This window comes from Cydia fagiglandana, chromosome 6, assembly GCF_963556715.1.
Source record: "Cydia fagiglandana chromosome 6, ilCydFagi1.1, whole genome shotgun sequence".
In the NCBI taxonomy this organism is placed as follows: domain Eukaryota; kingdom Metazoa; phylum Arthropoda; class Insecta; order Lepidoptera; family Tortricidae; genus Cydia; species Cydia fagiglandana.
Window position 1 is genome coordinate 16,963,004 of NC_085937.1, and position 19,022 is coordinate 16,982,025.

Here is a 19,022-nt window from a genome sequence, read left to right on the forward strand (position 1 = left end):
GAAAATGGACGAGCCAAAATTTATGAAACAGCCAAATTTTTTTAAACACATGCGTACATGTACCTGTCACATAGGTCGAAAATCCCTTGCTTGCCGTCCTTCATGCTAAAAATCTTTGAAAACTGCAACTTTTCAGAATATTTTGGGTACATTTCGCTTTGGTATCCCCTTTTCACAATGTTTGCGATCGAGTATCACTTAAAGCTCTCTACATTTCTTTAGCATGATTATCTAGCTGTATAGTTCAGGTTTCAAAAATCTCCTGCTGGCCGTTTCAGCACTTGTAGCTCTCATCAGCCACTTAAGTAAGAAAATCTTCATTTTATAATATTCTGTTAATTGACTAGTCTTAACGATCGAGTATCAACTTGCTACGCACAATTGTTTGTAGGTTATGACAGTAGCTATCTGTCACATAGGTCGAAAATCCCTTGCTTGCCGTCATTCATGGTAAAAATCTTTGAAAACTGCAATTTTCAGAATATTTTGGGTACATTTCGCTTTGGTATCCCCTTTTCACACTGTTTGCGGTAGAGTATCACATAAAGCTCTCAACATTTCTTGAGCATGATTATCTAGCTGTATAGTTCAGGTTTCAAAAATCTATTGCTGGCCGTTTCAGCACTTGTAGCTCTCATCAGCCACTTAAGTAAGAAAATCTTAATTTTATAATTTTCTGTTAATTGACTAGTCTTATCGATCGAGTATCAACTTGCGACGCACAATCGTTTGTAGGTTATGACAGTAGCTATCTGTCACATAGGTCGAAAATCCCTTGCTTGCCGTCATTCATGGTAAAAATCTTTGAAAACTGCAATTTTCAGAATATTTTGGGTACATTTCGCTTTGGTATCCCCTTTTCACACTGTTTGCGGTAGAGTATCACATAAAGCTCTCAACATTTCTTTAGCATGATTATCTAGCTGTATAGTTCAGGTTTCAAAAATCTATTGCTGGCCGTTTCAGCACTTGTAGCTCTCATCAGCCACTTAAGTAAGAAAATCTTAATTTTATAATTTTCTGTTAATTGACTAGTCTTATCGATCGAGTATCAACTTGCGACGCACAATCGTTTGTAGGTTATGACAGTAGCTATCTGTCACATAGGTCGAAAATCCCTTGCTTGCCGTCCTTCATGGTAAAAATCTTTGAAAACTGCAATTTTCAGAATATTTTGGGTACATTTCGCTTTGGTATCCCCTTTTCACACTGTTTGCGGTAGAGTATCACATAAAGCTCTCAACATTTCTTTAGCATGATTATCTAGCTGTATAGTTCAGGTTTCAAAAATCTATTGCTGGCCGTTTCAGCACTTGTAGCTCTCATCAGCCACTTAAGTAAGAAAATCTTAATTTTATAATTTTCTGTTAATTGACTAGTCTTATCGATCGAGTATCAACTTGCGACGCACAATCGTTTGTAGGTTAAGACAGTATCTATCTGTCAAATAGGTCGAAAATCCCTTGCTTGCCGTCCTTCATGGTAAAAATCTTTGAAAACTGCTACTTTTCAGAATATTTTGGGTACATTTCGCTTTGGTATCCCCTTTTCACACTGTTTGCGGTAGAGTATCACATAAAGCTCTCAGCAGTTCTTTAGCATGATTATCTAGCTGTATAGTTCAGGTTTCAAAAATCTCTTGCTGGCCGTTTCAGCACTTGTAGCTCTCATCAGCCACTTAAGTAAGAAAATCTTAAGTTTATAATTTTCTGTTAATTGACTAGTCTTATCGATCGAGTATCAACTTGCGACGCACAATCGTTTGTAGGTTATGACAGTAGCTATCTGTCACATAGGTCGAAAATCCCTTGCTTGCCGTCCTTCATGCTAAAAATCTTTGAAAACTGCAACTTTTCAGAATATTTTGGGTACATTTCGCTTTGGTATCCCCTTTTCACAATGTTTGCGATCGAGTATCACTTAAAGCTCTCTACATTTCTTTAGCATGATTATCTAGCTGTATAGTTCAGGTTTCAAAAATCTCCTGCTGGCCGTTTCAGCACTTGTAGCTCTCATCAGCCACTTAAGTAAGAAAATCTTCATTTTATAATATTCTGTTAATTGACTAGTCTTAACGATCGAGTATCAACTTGCTACGCACAATTGTTTGTAGGTTATGACAGTAGCTATCTGTCACATAGGTCGAAAATCCCTTGCTTGCCGTCATTCATGGTAAAAATCTTTGAAAACTGCAATTTTCAGAATATTTTGGGTACATTTCGCTTTGGTATCCCCTTTTCACACTGTTTGCGGTAGAGTATCACATAAAGCTCTCAACATTTCTTGAGCATGATTATCTAGCTGTATAGTTCAGGTTTCAAAAATCTATTGCTGGCCGTTTCAGCACTTGTAGCTCTCATCAGCCACTTAAGTAAGAAAATCTTAATTTTATAATTTTCTGTTAATTGACTAGTCTTATCGATCGAGTATCAACTTGCGACGCACAATCGTTTGTAGGTTATGACAGTAGCTATCTGTCACATAGGTCGAAAATCCCTTGCTTGCCGTCCTTCATGGTAAAAATCTTTGAAAACTGCAATTTTCAGAATATTTTGGGTACATTTCGCTTTGGTATCCCCTTTTCACACTGTTTGCGGTAGAGTATCACATAAAGCTCTCAACATTTCTTTAGCATGATTATCTAGCTGTATAGTTCAGGTTTCAAAAATCTCTTGCTGGCCGTTTCAGCACTTGTAGCTCTCAGCAGCCACTTAAGTAAGAAAATCTTAATTTTATAATTTTCTGTTAATTGACTAGTCTTATCGATCGAGTATCAACTTGTGACGCACAATCGTTTGTAGGTTATGACAGTAGCTATCTGTCACATAGGTCGAAAATCCCTTGCTTGCCGTCCTTCATGGTAAAAATCTTTGAAAACTGCAACTTTTCAGAATATTTAGGGTACATTTCGCTTTGGTATCCCCTTTTCACAATGTTTGCAGTCGAGTATCACTTAAAACTCTCAGCAGTTCTTTAGCGTGATTATCTAGCTGTATAGTTCATGTTTCAAAAATCTCTTGCTGGCCGTTTCAGCACTTGTAGCTCTCATCAGCCACTTAAGTAAGAAAATCTTAATTTTATAAATTTCTGTAAATTTACTAGTCTTATCGATTGAGTATCAATTTGCGATGCACAATCATTTGTAGGTTATGACAGTAGCTATCTGTCACATAGGTCGAAAATCCCTTGCTTGCCGTCCTTCATGGTAAAAATCTTTGAAAACTGCAACTTTTCAGAATATTTTGGGTACATTTCGCTTTGGTATCCCCTTTTCACAATGTTTGCGGTCGAGTATCACTTAAAGCTCTCAGCAGTTATTTAGCATGATTATCTAGCTGTATAGTTCAGGTTTCAAAAATCTCTTGCTGGCCGTTTCAGCACTTGTAGCTCTCATCAGCCACTTAAGTAAGAAAATCTTAATTTTATAATTTTCTGTTAATTGACTAGTCTTATCGATCGAGTATCAACTTGCGACGCACAATCGTTTGTAGGTTATGACAGTAGCTATCTGTCACATAGGTCGAAAATCCCTTGCTTGCCGTCCTTCATGGTAAAAATCTTTGAAAACTGCTACTTTTCAGAATATTTTGGGTACATTTCGCTTTGGTATCCCCTTTTCACACTGTTTGCGGTCGAGTATCACATAAAGCTCTCAGCAGTTCTTTAGCATGATTATCTAGCTGTATAGTTCAGGTTTCAAAAATCTCTTGCTGGCCGTTTCAGCACTTGTAGCTCTCATCAGCCACTTAAGTAAGAAAATCTTAATTTTATAATTTTCTGTTAATTGACTAGTCTTATCGATCGAGTATCAACTTGCGACGCACAATCGTTTGTAGGTTAAGACAGTATCTATCTGTCACATAGGTCGAAAATCCCTTGCTTGCCGTCCTTCATGGTAAAAATCTTTGAAAACTGCAATTTTCAGAATATTTTGGGTACATTTCGCTTTGGTATCCCCTTTTCACACTGTTTGCGGTAGAGTATCACATGAAGCTCTCATCAGTTCTTTAGCATGATTATCTAGCTGTATAGTTCAGGTTTCAAAAATCTCTTGCTGGCCGTTTCAGCACTTGTAGCTCTCATCAGCCACTTAAGTAAGAAAATCTTAATTTTATAAATTTCTGTAAATTTACTAGTCTTATCGATCGAGTATCAATTTGCGATGCACAATCATTTGTAGGTTATGACAGTAGCTATCTGTCACATAGGTCGAAAATCCCTTGCTTGCCGTCCTTCATGGTAAAAATCTTTGAAAACTGCAACTTTTCAGAATATTTTGGGTACATTTCGCTTTGGTATCCCCTTTTCACAATGTTTGCGGTCGAGTATCACTTAAAGCTCTCAGCAGTTCTTTAGCATGATTATCTAGCTGTATAGTTCAGGTTTCAAAAATCTCTTGCTGGCCGTTTCAGCACTTGTAGCTCTCATCAGCCACTTAAGTAAGAAAATCTTAATTTTATAATTTTCTGTTAATTGACTAGTCTTATCGATCGAGTATCAACTTGCGACGCACAATCGTTTGTAGGTTAAGACAGTATCTATCTGTCACATAGGTCGAAAATCCCTTGCTTGCCGTCATTCATGGTAAAAATCTTTGAAAACTGCAATTTTCAGAATATTTTGGGTACATTTCGCTTTGGTATCCCCTTTTCACACTGTTTGCGGTAGAGTATCACATAAAGCTCTCAACATTTCTTTAGCATGATTATCTAGCTGTATAGTTCAGGTTTCAAAAATCTATTGCTGGCCGTTTCAGCACTTGTAGCTCTCATCAGCCACTTAAGTAAGAAAATCTTAATTTTATAATTTTCTGTTAATTGACTAGTCTTATCGATCGAGTATCAACTTGCGACGCACAATCGTTTGTAGGTTATGACAGTAGCTATCTGTCACATAGGTCGAAAATCCCTTGCTTGCCGTCCTTCATGGTAAAAATCTTTGAAAACTGCAATTTTCAGAATATTTTGGGTACATTTCGCTTTGGTATCCCCTTTTCACACTGTTTGCGGTAGAGTATCACATAAAGCTCTCAACATTTCTTTAGCATGATTATCTAGCTGTATAGTTCAGGTTTCAAAAATCTATTGCTGGCCGTTTCAGCACTTGTAGCTCTCATCAGCCACTTAAGTAAGAAAATCTTAATTTTATAATTTTCTGTTAATTGACTAGTCTTATCGATCGAGTATCAACTTGCGACGCACAATCGTTTGTAGGTTAAGACAGTATCTATCTGTCACATAGGTCGAAAATCCCTTGCTTGCCGTCCTTCATGGTAAAAATCTTTGAAAACTGCTACTTTTCAGAATATTTTGGGTACATTTCGCTTTGGTATCCCCTTTTCACACTGTTTGCGGTAGAGTATCACATAAAGCTCTCAGCAGTTCTTTAGCATGATTATCTAGCTGTATAGTTCAGGTTTCAAAAATCTCTTGCTGGCCGTTTCAGCACTTGTAGCTCTCATCAGCCACTTAAGTAAGAAAATCTTAATTTTATAATTTTCTGTTAATTGACTAGTCTTATCGATCGAGTATCAACTTGCGACGCACAATCGTTTGTAGGTTATGACAGTAGCTATCTGTCACATAGGTCGAAAATCCCTTGCTTGCCGTCCTTCATGGTAAAAATCTTTGAAAACTGCTACTTTTCAGAATATTTTGGGTACATTTCGCTTTGGTATCCCCTTTTCACACTGTTTGCGGTCGAGTATCACATAAAGCTCTCAGCAGTTCTTTAGCATGATTATCTAGCTGTATAGTTCAGGTTTCAAAAATCTCTTGCTGGCCGTTTCAGCACTTGTAGCTCTCATCAGCCACTTAAGTAAGAAAATCTTAATTTTATAAATTTCTGTAAGTTTACTAGTCTTATCGATCGAGTATCAATTTGCGATGCAGTGGCGGGACTTCCATACAAGCCCAAAAGCCGGGCTTGCCCTAAGGCAACTAATTGCCTTACCGAAATTACGTAGTGATAAGATCAATAAAGATTATTTTGAAAATCGCGCGCCAAACGAACCCGTATTATTAAATTCAAGCCACAGCGGCCTCGAACCGCGGCACGAGCGTGTTGCAAAATTATGCCGCGGCGTGGCGCCTCGTCCGCGCGAACTAAATCAGGCGGAGGATGTTCTAGCTATCCTGCTCGAACTCGCACTCGTTGGCTTGCAACCGTGCTTGCTTTTTCGTCCCGCTCTGGGCACTATCAGCCTACAAACCGTCAAAGAACGATGTAACTATTTGTTGGTATGTATAGCAATTTTATAAGACGATTTATGCTTGGATTTTGTGTGAAGTTAGCTGCATAAGTTCGCACAGCGCGCGTTCGCGTTTACTTCAAGTGTATTATTATTTAGTTGAGCCGAGTCAGTGGTCGAGTCGAAAGTAACGAAAGTTTGTTTAAGTGAATTTGATTAAATAGTGAATGTGAATTTGTTCATCGTTGTGGCGCTTAGTTTAATAAGTGTTAACAATGGATCAAGAAGTGGTTCCTTGTGACGGTTTGAAATGCGTCCACGTTTTAGTCAACCAAAACAAGGTAAAGTCTTTGACCTTTGTCGAAAAACGGGACCTAATTTCCGCGGCAAAACCAACACCCGACTTGTGTATTTCTCAGTCAAGTCAGTCGCGTAAGAGAAATTTCTGTAGGGCCGTCTACAAAACTCATTGGATTGTTGGTTGTTCCCATACAAATAAGATGTATTGCTGGTGTTGCATATTTTTTTCGAACGATATTAACGTTTGGAATACTTCTGGCTATAACGATTTAAATAATTTATCTGGAGCAATAAAGAGGCACATGAATTCCGGTAAACATATGTGTGCAGTGATTTCTTTTAGCAATTTTGGGAAACAAAGGATCGAGGCCTCTTTGTCGCGACAATTATCAGAAGAAATATCAAAACATAACATGCGTGTTGACAACAATCGTAGTGTTTTTCAGAGGTTAGTCGATATTGTGTGCCATTTAGCACAGCAAGAACTTCCTTTTAGAGGACACGATGAGTCAAACACTTCATTAAATAGGGGCAATTTTTTGGAACTTGTATCGTTGCTATCAAAATATGACGGCGTTCTAGAAAAACATGTTCAAAGCGACAAACCAAGCTCGAGCTATTTGTCTAACAAAATACAAAATGACATTATTCATTCCGTAGCAGACGTGCGCTATGATTAGCTCGCCTCGTCACGCTAGCAGATGCATTTGACCCCGAAGAGTGAAGATTGGACAGTTATTACGAAAACATATCTTTCGGCTTGCCCTACTCCAAAACCCTAGGCACGCTACTGTTGCGATGCACAATCATTTGTAGGTTATGACAGTAGCTATCTGTCACATAGGTCGAAAATCCCTTGCTTGCCGTCCTTCATGGTAAAAATCTTTGAAAACTGCAACTTTTCAGAATATTTTGGGTACATTTCGCTTTGGTATCCCCTTTTCACAATGTTTGCGGTCGAGTATCACTTAAAGCTCTCAGCAGTTCTTTAGCATGATTATCTAGCTGTATAGTTCAGGTTTCAAAAATCTCTTGCTGGCCGTTTCAGCACTTGTAGCTCTCATCAGCCACTTAAGTAAGAAAATCTTAATTTTATAATTTTCTGTTAATTGACTAGTCTTATCGATCGAGTATCAACTTGCGACGCACAATCGTTTGTAGGTTAAGACAGTATCTATCTGTCACATAGGTCGAAAATCCCTTGCTTGCCGTCCTTCATGGTAAAAATCTTTGAAAACTGCTACTTTTCAGAATATTTTGGGTACATTTCGCTTTGGTATCCCCTTTTCACACTGTTTGCGGTAGAGTATCACATAAAGCTCTCAGCAGTTCTTTAGCATGATTATCTAGCTGTATAGTTCAGGTTTCAAAAATCTCTTGCTGGCCGTTTCAGCACTTGTAGCTCTCATCAGCCACTTAAGTAAGAAAATCTTAAGTTTATAATTTTCTGTTAATTGACTAGTCTTATCGATCGAGTATCAACTTGCGACGCACAATCGTTTGTAGGTTATGACAGTAGCTATCTGTCACATAGGTCGAAAATCCCTTGCTTGCCGTCCTTCATGCTAAAAATCTTTGAAAACTGCAACTTTTCAGAATATTTTGGGTACATTTCGCTTTGGTATCCCCTTTTCACAGTGTTTGCGGTCGAGTATCACTTAAAGCTCTCAGCAATTCTTTAGCATGATTATCTAGCTGTATAGTTCAGGTTTCAAAAATCTCTTGCTGGCCGTTTCAGCACTTGTAGCTCTCATCAGCCACTTAAGTAAGAAAATCTTAATTTTATAATTTTCTGTTAATTGACTAGTCTTATCGATCGAGTATCAACTTGCGGTGTAAATTCTTTTGTAGGTTATGACAGTAGCTATCTGTCACATAGGTCGAAAATCCCTTGCTTGCCGTCCTTCATGCTACAAATCTTTGAAAACTGCAACTTTTCAGAATATTTTGGGTACATTTCGCTTTGGTATCCCCTTTTCACACTGTTTGCGGTAGAGTATCACATGAAGCTCTCATCAGTTCTTTAGCATGATTATCTAGCTGTATAGTTCAGGTTTCAAAAATCTCTTGCTGGCCGTTTCAGCACTTGTAGCTCTCATCAGCCACTTAAGTAAGAAAATCTTAATTTTATAAATTTCTGTAAATTTACTAGTCTTATCGATCGAGTATCAATTTGCGATGCACAATCATTTGTAGGTTATGACAGTAGCTATCTGTCACATAGGTCGAAAATCCCTTGCTTGCCGTCCTTCATGGTAAAAATCTTTGAAAACTGCAACTTTTCAGAAATTTTGGGTACATTTCGCTTTGGTATCCCCTTTTCACAATGTTTGCGGTCGAGTATCACTTAAAGCTCTCAGCAGTTATTTAGCATGATTATCTAGCTGTATAGTTCAGGTTTCAAAAATCTCTTGCTGGCCGTTTCAGCACTTGTAGCTCTCATCAGCCACTTAAGTAAGAAAATCTTAATTTTATAATTTTCTGTTAATTGACTAGTCTTATCGATCGAGTATCAACTTGCGACGCACAATCGTTTGTAGGTTATGACAGTAGCTATCTGTCACATAGGTCGAAAATCCCTTGCTTGCCGTCCTTCATGGTAAAAATCTTTGAAAACTGCTACTTTTCAGAATATTTTGGGTACATTTCGCTTTGGTATCCCCTTTTCACACTGTTTGCGGTCGAGTATCACATGAAGCTCTCATCAGTTCTTTAGCATGATTATCTATCTGTATAGTTCAGGTTTCAAAAATCTCTTGCTGGCCGTTTCAGCACTTGTAGCTCTCATCAGCCACTTAAGTAAGAAAATCTTAATTTTATAAATTTCTGTAAATTTACTAGTCTTATCGATCGAGTATCAATTTGCGATGCACAATCATTTGTAGGTTATGACAGTAGCTATCTGTCACATAGGTCGAAAATCCCTTGCTTGCCGTCCTTCATGGTAAAAATCTTTGAAAACTGCAACTTTTCAGAATATTTTGGGGACATTTCGCTTTGGTATCCCCTTTTCACAATGTTTGCGGTCGAGTATCACTTAAAGCTCTCAGCAGTTATTTAGCATGATTATCTAGCTGTATAGTTCAGGTTTCAAAAATCTCTTGCTGGCCGTTTCAGCACTTGTAGCTCTCAGCAGCCACTTAAGTAAGAAAATCTTAATTTTATAATTTTCTGTTAATTGACTAGTCTTATCGATCGAGTATCAACTTGTGACGCACAATCGTTTGTAGGTTATGACAGTAGCTATCTGTCACATAGGTCGAAAATCCCTTGCTTGCCGTCCTTCATGGTAAAAATCTTTGAAAACAGCAACTTTTCAGAATATTTTGGGTACATTTCGCTTTGGTATCCCCTTTTCACAATGTTTGCGGTCGAGTATCACTTAAAGCTCTCAGCAGTTCTTTAGCATGATTATCTAGCTGTATAGTTCAGGTTTCAAAAATCTCTTGCTGGCCGTTTCAGCACTTGTAGCTCTCATCAGCCACTTAAGTAAGAAAATCTTAAGTTTATAATTTTCTGTTAATTGACTAGTCTTATCGATCGAGTATCAACTTGCGACGCACAATCGTTTGTAGGTTATGACAGTAGCTATCTGTCACATAGGTCGAAAATCCCTTGCTTGCCGTCCTTCATGGTAAAAATCTTTGAAAACTGCAATTTTCAGAATATTTTGGGTACATTTCGCTTTAGTATCCCCTTTTCACACTGTTTGCGGTAGAGTATCACATGAAGCTCTCATCAGTTCTTTAGCATGATTATCTAGCTGTATAGTTCAGGTTTCAAAAATCTCTTGCTGGCCGTTTCAGCACTTGTAGCTCTCATCAGCCACTTAAGTAAGAAAATCTTAATTTTATAAATTTCTGTAAATTTACTAGTCTTATCGATCGAGTATCAATTTGCGATGCACAATCATTTGTAGGTTATGACAGTAGCTATCTGTCACATAGGTCGAAAATCCCTTGCTTGCCGTCCTTCATGGTAAAAATCTTTGAAAACTGCAACTTTTCAGAATATTTTGGGTACATTTCGCTTTGGTATCCCCTTTTCACAATGTTTGCGGTCGAGTATCACTTAAAGCTCTCAGCAGTTATTTAGCATGATTATCTAGCTGTATAGTTCAGGTTTCAAAAATCTCTTGCTGGCCGTTTCAGCACTTGTAGCTCTCATCAGCCACTTAAGTAAGAAAATCTTAATTTTATAATTTTCTGTTAATTGACTAGTCTTATCGATCGAGTATCAACTTGCGACGCACAATCGTTTGTAGGTTATGACAGTAGCTATCTGTCACATAGGTCGAAAATCCCTTGCTTGCCGTCCTTCATGGTAAAAATCTTTGAAAACTGCTACTTTTCAGAATATTTTGGGTACATTTCGCTTTGGTATCCCCTTTTCACACTGTTTGCGGTCGAGTATCACATAAAGCTCTCAGCAGTTCTTTAGCATGATTATCTAGCTGTATAGTTCAGGTTTCAAAAATCTCTTGCTGGCCGTTTCAGCACTTGTAGCTCTCATCAGCCACTTAAGTAAGAAAATCTTAATTTTATAATTTTCTGTTAATTGACTAGTCTTATCGATCGAGTATCAACTTGCGACGCACAATCGTTTGTAGGTTAAGACAGTATCTATCTGTCACATAGGTCGAAAATCCCTTGCTTGCCGTCCTTCATGGTAAAAATCTTTGAAAACTGCAATTTTCAGAATATTTTGGGTACATTTCGCTTTGGTATCCCCTTTTCACACTGTTTGCGGTAGAGTATCACATGAAGCTCTCATCAGTTCTTTAGCATGATTATCTAGCTGTATAGTTCAGGTTTCAAAAATCTCTTGCTGGCCGTTTCAGCACTTGTAGCTCTCATCAGCCACTTAAGTAAGAAAATCTTAATTTTATAAATTTCTGTAAATTTACTAGTCTTATCGATCGAGTATCAATTTGCGATGCACAATCATTTGTAGGTTATGACAGTAGCTATCTGTCACATAGGTCGAAAATCCCTTGCTTGCCGTCCTTCATGGTAAAAATCTTTGAAAACTGCAACTTTTCAGAATATTTTGGGTACATTTCGCTTTGGTATCCCCTTTTCACAATGTTTGCGGTCGAGTATCACTTAAAGCTCTCAGCAGTTCTTTAGCATGATTATCTAGCTGTATAGTTCAGGTTTCAAAAATCTCTTGCTGGCCGTTTCAGCACTTGTAGCTCTCATCAGCCACTTAAGTAAGAAAATCTTAATTTTATAATTTTCTGTTAATTGACTAGTCTTATCGATCGAGTATCAACTTGCGACGCACAATCGTTTGTAGGTTAAGACAGTATCTATCTGTCACATAGGTCGAAAATCCCTTGCTTGCCGTCCTTCATGGTAAAAATCTTTGAAAACTGCTACTTTTCAGAATATTTTGGGTACATTTCGCTTTGGTATCCCCTTTTCACACTGTTTGCGGTAGAGTATCACATAAAGCTCTCAGCAGTTCTTTAGCATGATTATCTAGCTGTATAGTTCAGGTTTCAAAAATCTCTTGCTGGCCGTTTCAGCACTTGTAGCTCTCATCAGCCACTTAAGTAAGAAAATCTTAAGTTTATAATTTTCTGTTAATTGACTAGTCTTATCGATCGAGTATCAACTTGCGACGCACAATCGTTTGTAGGTTATGACAGTAGCTATCTGTCACATAGGTCGAAAATCCCTTGCTTGCCGTCCTTCATGCTAAAAATCTTTGAAAACTGCAACTTTTCAGAATATTTTGGGTACATTTCGCTTTGGTATCCCCTTTTCACAGTGTTTGCGGTCGAGTATCACTTAAAGCTCTCAGCAATTCTTTAGCATGATTATCTAGCTGTATAGTTCAGGTTTCAAAAATCTCTTGCTGGCCGTTTCAGCACTTGTAGCTCTCATCAGCCACTTAAGTAAGAAAATCTTAATTTTATAATTTTCTGTTAATTGACTAGTCTTATCGATCGAGTATCAACTTGCGGTGTAAATTCTTTTGTAGGTTATGACAGTAGCTATCTGTCACATAGGTCGAAAATCCCTTGCTTGCCGTCCTTCATGCTAAAAATCTTTGAAAACTGCAACTTTTCAGAATATTTTGGGTACATTTCGCTTTGGTATCCCCTTTTCACAGTGTTTGCGGTCGAGTATCACTTAAAGCTCTCAGCAATTCTTTAGCATGATTATCTAGCTGTATAGTTCAGGTTTCAAAAATCTCTTGCTGGCCGTTTCAGCACTTGTAGCTCTCATCAGCCACTTAAGTAAGAAAATCTTAATTTTATAATTTTCTGTTAATTGACTAGTCTTATCGATCGAGTATCAACTTGCGGTGTAAATTATTTTGTAGGTTATGACAGTAGCTATCTGTCACATAGGTCGAAAATCCCTTGCTTGCCGTCCTTCATGGTAAAAATCTTTGAAAACTGCAATTTTCAGAATATTTTGGGTACATTTCGCTTTGGTATCCCCTTTTCACACTGTTTGCGGTAGAGTATCACATAAAGCTCTCAGCAGTTCTTTAGCATGATTATCTAGCTGTATAGTTCAGGTTTCAAAAATCTCTTGCTGGCCGTTTCAGCACTTGTAGCTCTCATCAGCCACTTAAGTAAGAAAATCTTAAGTTTATAATTTTCTGTTAATTGACTAGTCTTATCGATCGAGTATCAACTTGCGACGCACAATCGTTTGTAGGTTATGACAGTAGCTATCTGTCACATAGGTCGAAAATCCCTTGCTTGCCGTCCTTCATGCTACAAATCTTTGAAAACTGCAACTTTTCAGAATATTTTGGGTACATTTCGCTTTGGTATCCCCTTTTCACAATGTTTGCGGTCGAGTATCACTTAAAGCTCTCAGCAATTCTTTAGCATGATTATCTAGCTGTATAGTTCAGGTTTCAAAAATCTCTTGCTGGCCGTTTCAGCACTTGTAGCTCTCATCAGCCACTTAAGTAAGAAAATCTTAATTTTATAATTTTCTGTTAATTGACTAGTCTTATCGATCGAGTATCAACTTGCGGTGTAAATTCTTTTGTAGGTTATGACAGTAGCTATCTGTCACATAGGTCGAAAATCCCTTTCTTGCCGTCCTTCATGGTAAAAATCTTTGAAAACTGCAATTTTCAGAATATTTTGGGTACATTTCGCTTTGGTATCCCCTTTTCACACTGTTTGCGGTAGAGTATCACATAAAGCTCTCAGCAGTTCTTTAGCATGATTATCTAGCTGTATAGTTCAGGTTTCAAAAATCTCTTGCTGGCCGTTTCAGCACTTGTAGCTCTCATCAGCCACTTAAGTAAGAAAATCTTAATTTTATAATTTTCTGTTAATTGACTAGTCTTATCGATCGAGTATCAATTTGCGACGCACAGTTGTTTGTAGGTTATGACAGTAGCTATCTGTCACATAGGTCGAAAATCCCTTGCTTGCCGTCCTTCATGGTAAAAATCTTTGAAAACTGCAACTTTTCAGAATATTTAGGGTACATTTCGCTTTGGTATCCCCTTTTCACAATGTTTGCGGTCGAGTATCACTTAAAACTCTCAGCAGTTCTTTAGCGTGATTATCTAGCTGTATAGTTCATGTTTCAAAAATCTCTTGCTGGCCGTTTCAGCACTTGTAGCTCTCATCAGCCACTTAAGTAAGAAAATCTTAATTTTATAAATTTCTGTAAATTTACTAGTCTTATCGATTGAGTATCAATTTGCGATGCACAATCATTTGTAGGTTATGACAGTAGCTATCTGTCACATAGGTCGAAAATCCCTTGCTTGCCGTCCTTCATGGTAAAAATATTTGAAAACTGCAACTTTTCAGAATATTTTGTGTACATTTCGCTTTGGTATCCCCTTTTCACAATATTTGCGGTCGGGTATCACTAAAAGCTCTTAGCAGTTCTATAGCATGATTATCCAGCTATATAGTACAGGTTTCAAAAATCTCTTGCTGGCCGTTTCAGCACTTGTAGCTCTCATCAGCCACTTAAGTAAGAAAATCTTAATTTTATAATTTTCTGTTAATTGACTAGTCTTATCGATCGAGTATCAACTTGCGACGCACAATCGTTTGTAGGTTATGACAGTAGCTATCTGTCACATAGGTCGAAAATCCCTTGCTTGCCGTCCTTCATGGTAAAAATCTTTGAATACTGCAACTATTTAGAATATTTTGGGTTCAGTTTGCCTTTGTCTCCCCTTTTCTCCAAGTTTATGGTCGAGTATCACTTATAGATCCCAGCAGCTTTTGCTGCATGCTGCATGGAACCGGTTTTAAAAACCTCTAGAGCTAGCTTGCCGTTTTATTAGGCGATATTACAGATAGCATGAGTTCTGTGACGAAAATGTACATATTTTAGTTTTTCATCACTTGTAGTCTTGTTCGGTCTGTTTACTTTGTAATTACATGTATCAGGTGCTCTTTTAGTGGTTTTCTATGACATTTTTTACATTAAAAATTTTGACTTCTTAATTTGGTTGGGTTATCGGCGGCTGCTAACTTTGGCTGCTAACTTCACACCGGTTGGCGCTAGTGTGCACGTTGAAGGGCTCTTAACAAGTGCCCAAACATTTTCAAATTAAAAATACAGTGCTAAGACTGCTAAGTACTTAGAGCATTTAATAACTGAAGTGGCCATTGAGAGCTTACCCCTCTGCCGAAAAACTTGTACAATTGTGCAAAATTTTGTATGGACTGACATGGATATTTGTACATTACGTACAAATCATGTAAAATAGCAATACATTTGACGTCCCCTCCCCCGCAAATATCGGCAGACTGTTTCGTCAAGAAAATGACAGCGATGACATCTCCAGTTACAAAATGCTCTAAGGTTAAGTATCTTTAAACATACCCACTCGTACTCGTACATACATGTAGGTACATATTGACATCCTATCATACACGCTTAATACACGACGAATTGAAAGTTAAACAACCAAGAGGAAATTAAAAGCTAACAAATGTAATCAAAGCAATTTAGAACAAATGTAAAGGGTCAGACTCAAATGTAAAATCTACATGTAAGTAATTAAGGAACACTTTGGGCCGCGCTGAAGTTGTATTCCAACCCTCTGATTAAATATCATCGAAACAAACCTAGAGATTAATTTCCCATCAAGGCATCTTTCTTCCTCGCGGCCATTTTGTATAAAATCTCCCGCTGAATTAATTTAGATGAAAAAGACACTTAAGAAACACCAGACTGAACGCTCTCCGGTTATCAAATTTATTTTTGAGAGTCTTTTTCCGTTATAAAGGAAAATATTTAATAATGGCCAGTCATTTGCAGCCTTTTGTGTTATAGAGTTTGAAGGTTGAAGGGAATTCGTTGAAGATTATTCGGTTCAGATTTCGGGTATAAAATTATATTATAGCTCCTACCCGTGAGTTTTTCTGTGTGGATGATGATTATTATTTACAAAAAAGTACCCTATGCTCTCGTGAATAGGTGACAGACAGACAGGAATAGTTACTTACACATTTATGATATGGAAAGTCATAATTTAAATACATACATTATATTATTTTGTTTGTACATAAAACTGTACTAAACGGAGTGCTCAAAATAATCTGAAACGCTTTTTTTGTTACAGCCTTCATGTTCTTCAATATATTTGACATTGGCGCAACCATCATAAATTTTTTAAAAGCTATACTAGAATCAGTCCAAGAATAGTCTGCAGCGGATTTGATAGCCCACGCAATGCACGTGTTATTTTAAACGTCAAACTTCTATGAAATTATGACGTATAAATGAAACTTGCACTGCTATCAAATCCGCTGCAGACTTTTCTTGGTCTTACTCTAAGAAGATTACCTCGGCAAGGCAGAGCGGCTAGCGCGGCCAAAACAAGCGCCGCGGCTGCCGGCGCGTTCATGCTGCTACATCCTCATACCCTGCGACAATACATATTACACGTGAATTATTAATAACTAAACTTCTGTGACACATAAATAATAATGAGTCTGTGCGGAAGGAGCAGTGTCGTGGAATGTATGGGAACCAAAACAAACTACGACTCTTTTCTTGATACATGATGAATCATATATCAAGTATATGATGAATCATATTGACAACGCGCTATTTTGGTGGTAGGTACCTCATCTAAACACGGAATGGTGAAATTTTATGGGTAATATTAAAATACATATATGAAAAACCATTTTTTTGCTTTTCCCTTCTCAAGAGTTTGTTTTTGCGGTGTTATATATATGTACATAACATACCTTATACGGTTCAAGTGTAAGCCGGTAGATGTATACAGGGCAAAGCACGTCAGGTGTCCAAACATGCTGTACCTACAAAGCAGTAAATCTCAAAGCATTGCTAGGCTTCGAGGAACTGGGATGGATAGGGTAGCACTACCTCTGATATACACTCACATTAGGCACATTGGATGTTAACTTGTGGAAACTGCCCGTAGGTAACGTAAGTAAACAATCCATGTGTGAGGCGGTTATTAGAGCGCTTTCACATTGTCCGATCCAACATCGGATATCGGATAGAAGTAAAATATAAACAAAATGTGTTTTGCTGTACTTTTTACAATGACTGTGGGCTGCTCTCAGATGATCGAGCTTCAACTTAAATTTAGTATAAGTATACAAATATCAGTGGCGGGACTTCCATACAAGCCCAAAAGCCGGGCTTGCCCTAAGGCAACTAATTGCCTTACCGAAATTACGTAGTGATAAGATCAATAAAGATTATTTTGAAAATCGCGCGCCAAACGAACCCGTATTATTAAATTCAAGCCACAGCGGCCTCGAACCGCGGCACGAGCGTGTTGCAAAATTATGCCGCGGCGTGGCGCCTCGTCCGCGCGAACTAAATCAGGCGGAGGATGTTCTAGCTATCCTGCTCGAACTCGCACTCGTTGGCTTGCAACCGTGCTTGCTTTTTCGTCCCGCTCTGGGCACTATCAGCCTACAAACCGTCAAAGAACGATGTAACTATTTGTTGGTATGTATAGCAATTTTATAAGACGATTTATGCTTGGATTTTGTGTGAAGTTAGCTGCATAAGTTCGCACAGCGCGCGTTCGCGTTTACTTCAAGTGTATTATTATTTAGTTGAGCCGAGTCAGTGGTCGAGTCGAAAGTAACGAAAGTTTGTTTAAGTGAATTTGATTAAATAGTGAATGTGAATTTGTTCATCGTTGTGGCGCTTAGTTTAATAAGTGTTAACAATGGATCAAGAAGTGGTTCCTTGTGACGGTTTGAAATGCGTCCACGTTTTAGTCAACCAAAACAAGGTAAAGTCTTTGACCTTTGTCGAAAAACGGGACCTAATTTCCGCGGCAAAACCAACACCCGACTTGTGTATTTCTCAGTCAAGTCAGTCGCGTAAGAGAAATTTCTGTAGGGCCGTCTACAAAACTCATTGGATTGTTGGTTGTTCCCATACAAATAAGATGTATTGCTGGTGTTGCATATTTTTTTCGAACGATATTAACGTTTGGAATACTTCTGGCTATAACGATTTAAATAATTTATCTGGAGCAATAAAGAGGCACATGAATTCCGGTAAACATATGTGTGCAGTGATTTCTTTTAGCAATTTTGGGAAACAAAGGATCGAGGCCTCTTTGTCGCGACAATTATCAGAAGAAATATCAAAACATAACATGCGTGTTGACAACAATCGTAGTGTTTTTCAGAGGTTAGTCGATATTGTGTGCCATTTAGCACAGCAAGAACTTCCTTTTAGAGGACACGATGAGTCAAACACTTCATTAAATAGGGGCAATTTTTTGGAACTTGTATCGTTGCTATCAAAATATGACGGCGTTCTAGAAAAACATGTTCAAAGCGACAAACCAAGCTCGAGCTATTTGTCTAACAAAATACAAAATGACATTATTCATTCCGTAGCAGACGTGCGCTATGATTAGCTCGCCTCGTCACGCTAGCAGATGCATTTGACCCCGAAGAGTGAAGATTGGACAGTTATTACGAAAACATATCTTTCGGCTTGCCCTACTCCAAAACCCTAGGCACGCTACTGACAAATATAAACAGTATAAGCTAAAACCTTTGTTAAGTACCTATTATTCAAAACGTAATACAAATGTATAAAGCAGTACAAACAATCTGAATGTATGTACTCATAGAAAGGAAAATCGGAGATTGAGAGCCAAATATTTAAATATTAAGCACGGCTCAGACTTCTTTTTCAAGCTTTGCCTATGCTTTATTTAGAGCTTAATGGCTGAAAGCTACTCAGACTGTCTTAGAAATAGTAGAATGAATAAACAAATGTTTGAATGGGGAACAAAGACTGGTAAAAAGGAAAGACTGTTAACACACCAAATATCCGCACTGCAGCGCAGGTCCAACGCCAAAGACGGACTAATCGGTCACAGATCCCAGAGCAACATAGACCTACGTTCATATGCATAAAGTTCAATTTTAGTTTTAACACTTCGGTGACGTGGCGTCCGAGTGACAGCTTTTGTGTTTGACACGGCGTCGAAATTTTTAATCTCCAGATTCAATAGGAGTTGACGCTATTAGTTATAGACTTGATCCCAAGGCCAACGCTTATCA

General features: G+C 38.0%; 1 protein-coding gene across 2 annotated transcripts in view; it reads right to left on the reverse strand.

The window, feature by feature from the left end:
- The window catches only part of LOC134665422 (cell adhesion molecule DSCAM-like), a 123,159-nt gene that overhangs the window by 27,252 nt on the left and 76,885 nt on the right, over positions 1-19,022 (reverse strand). For both annotated transcript variants that reach the window (XM_063522386.1, XM_063522385.1), the window contains exon 2: positions 16,291-16,370. In XM_063522386.1, the coding sequence (XP_063378456.1) occupies positions 16,291-16,351 (61 nt within the window). In that variant the 5' untranslated portion in view covers positions 16,352-16,370. The remainder of the gene's footprint in view (positions 1-16,290; positions 16,371-19,022) is intronic.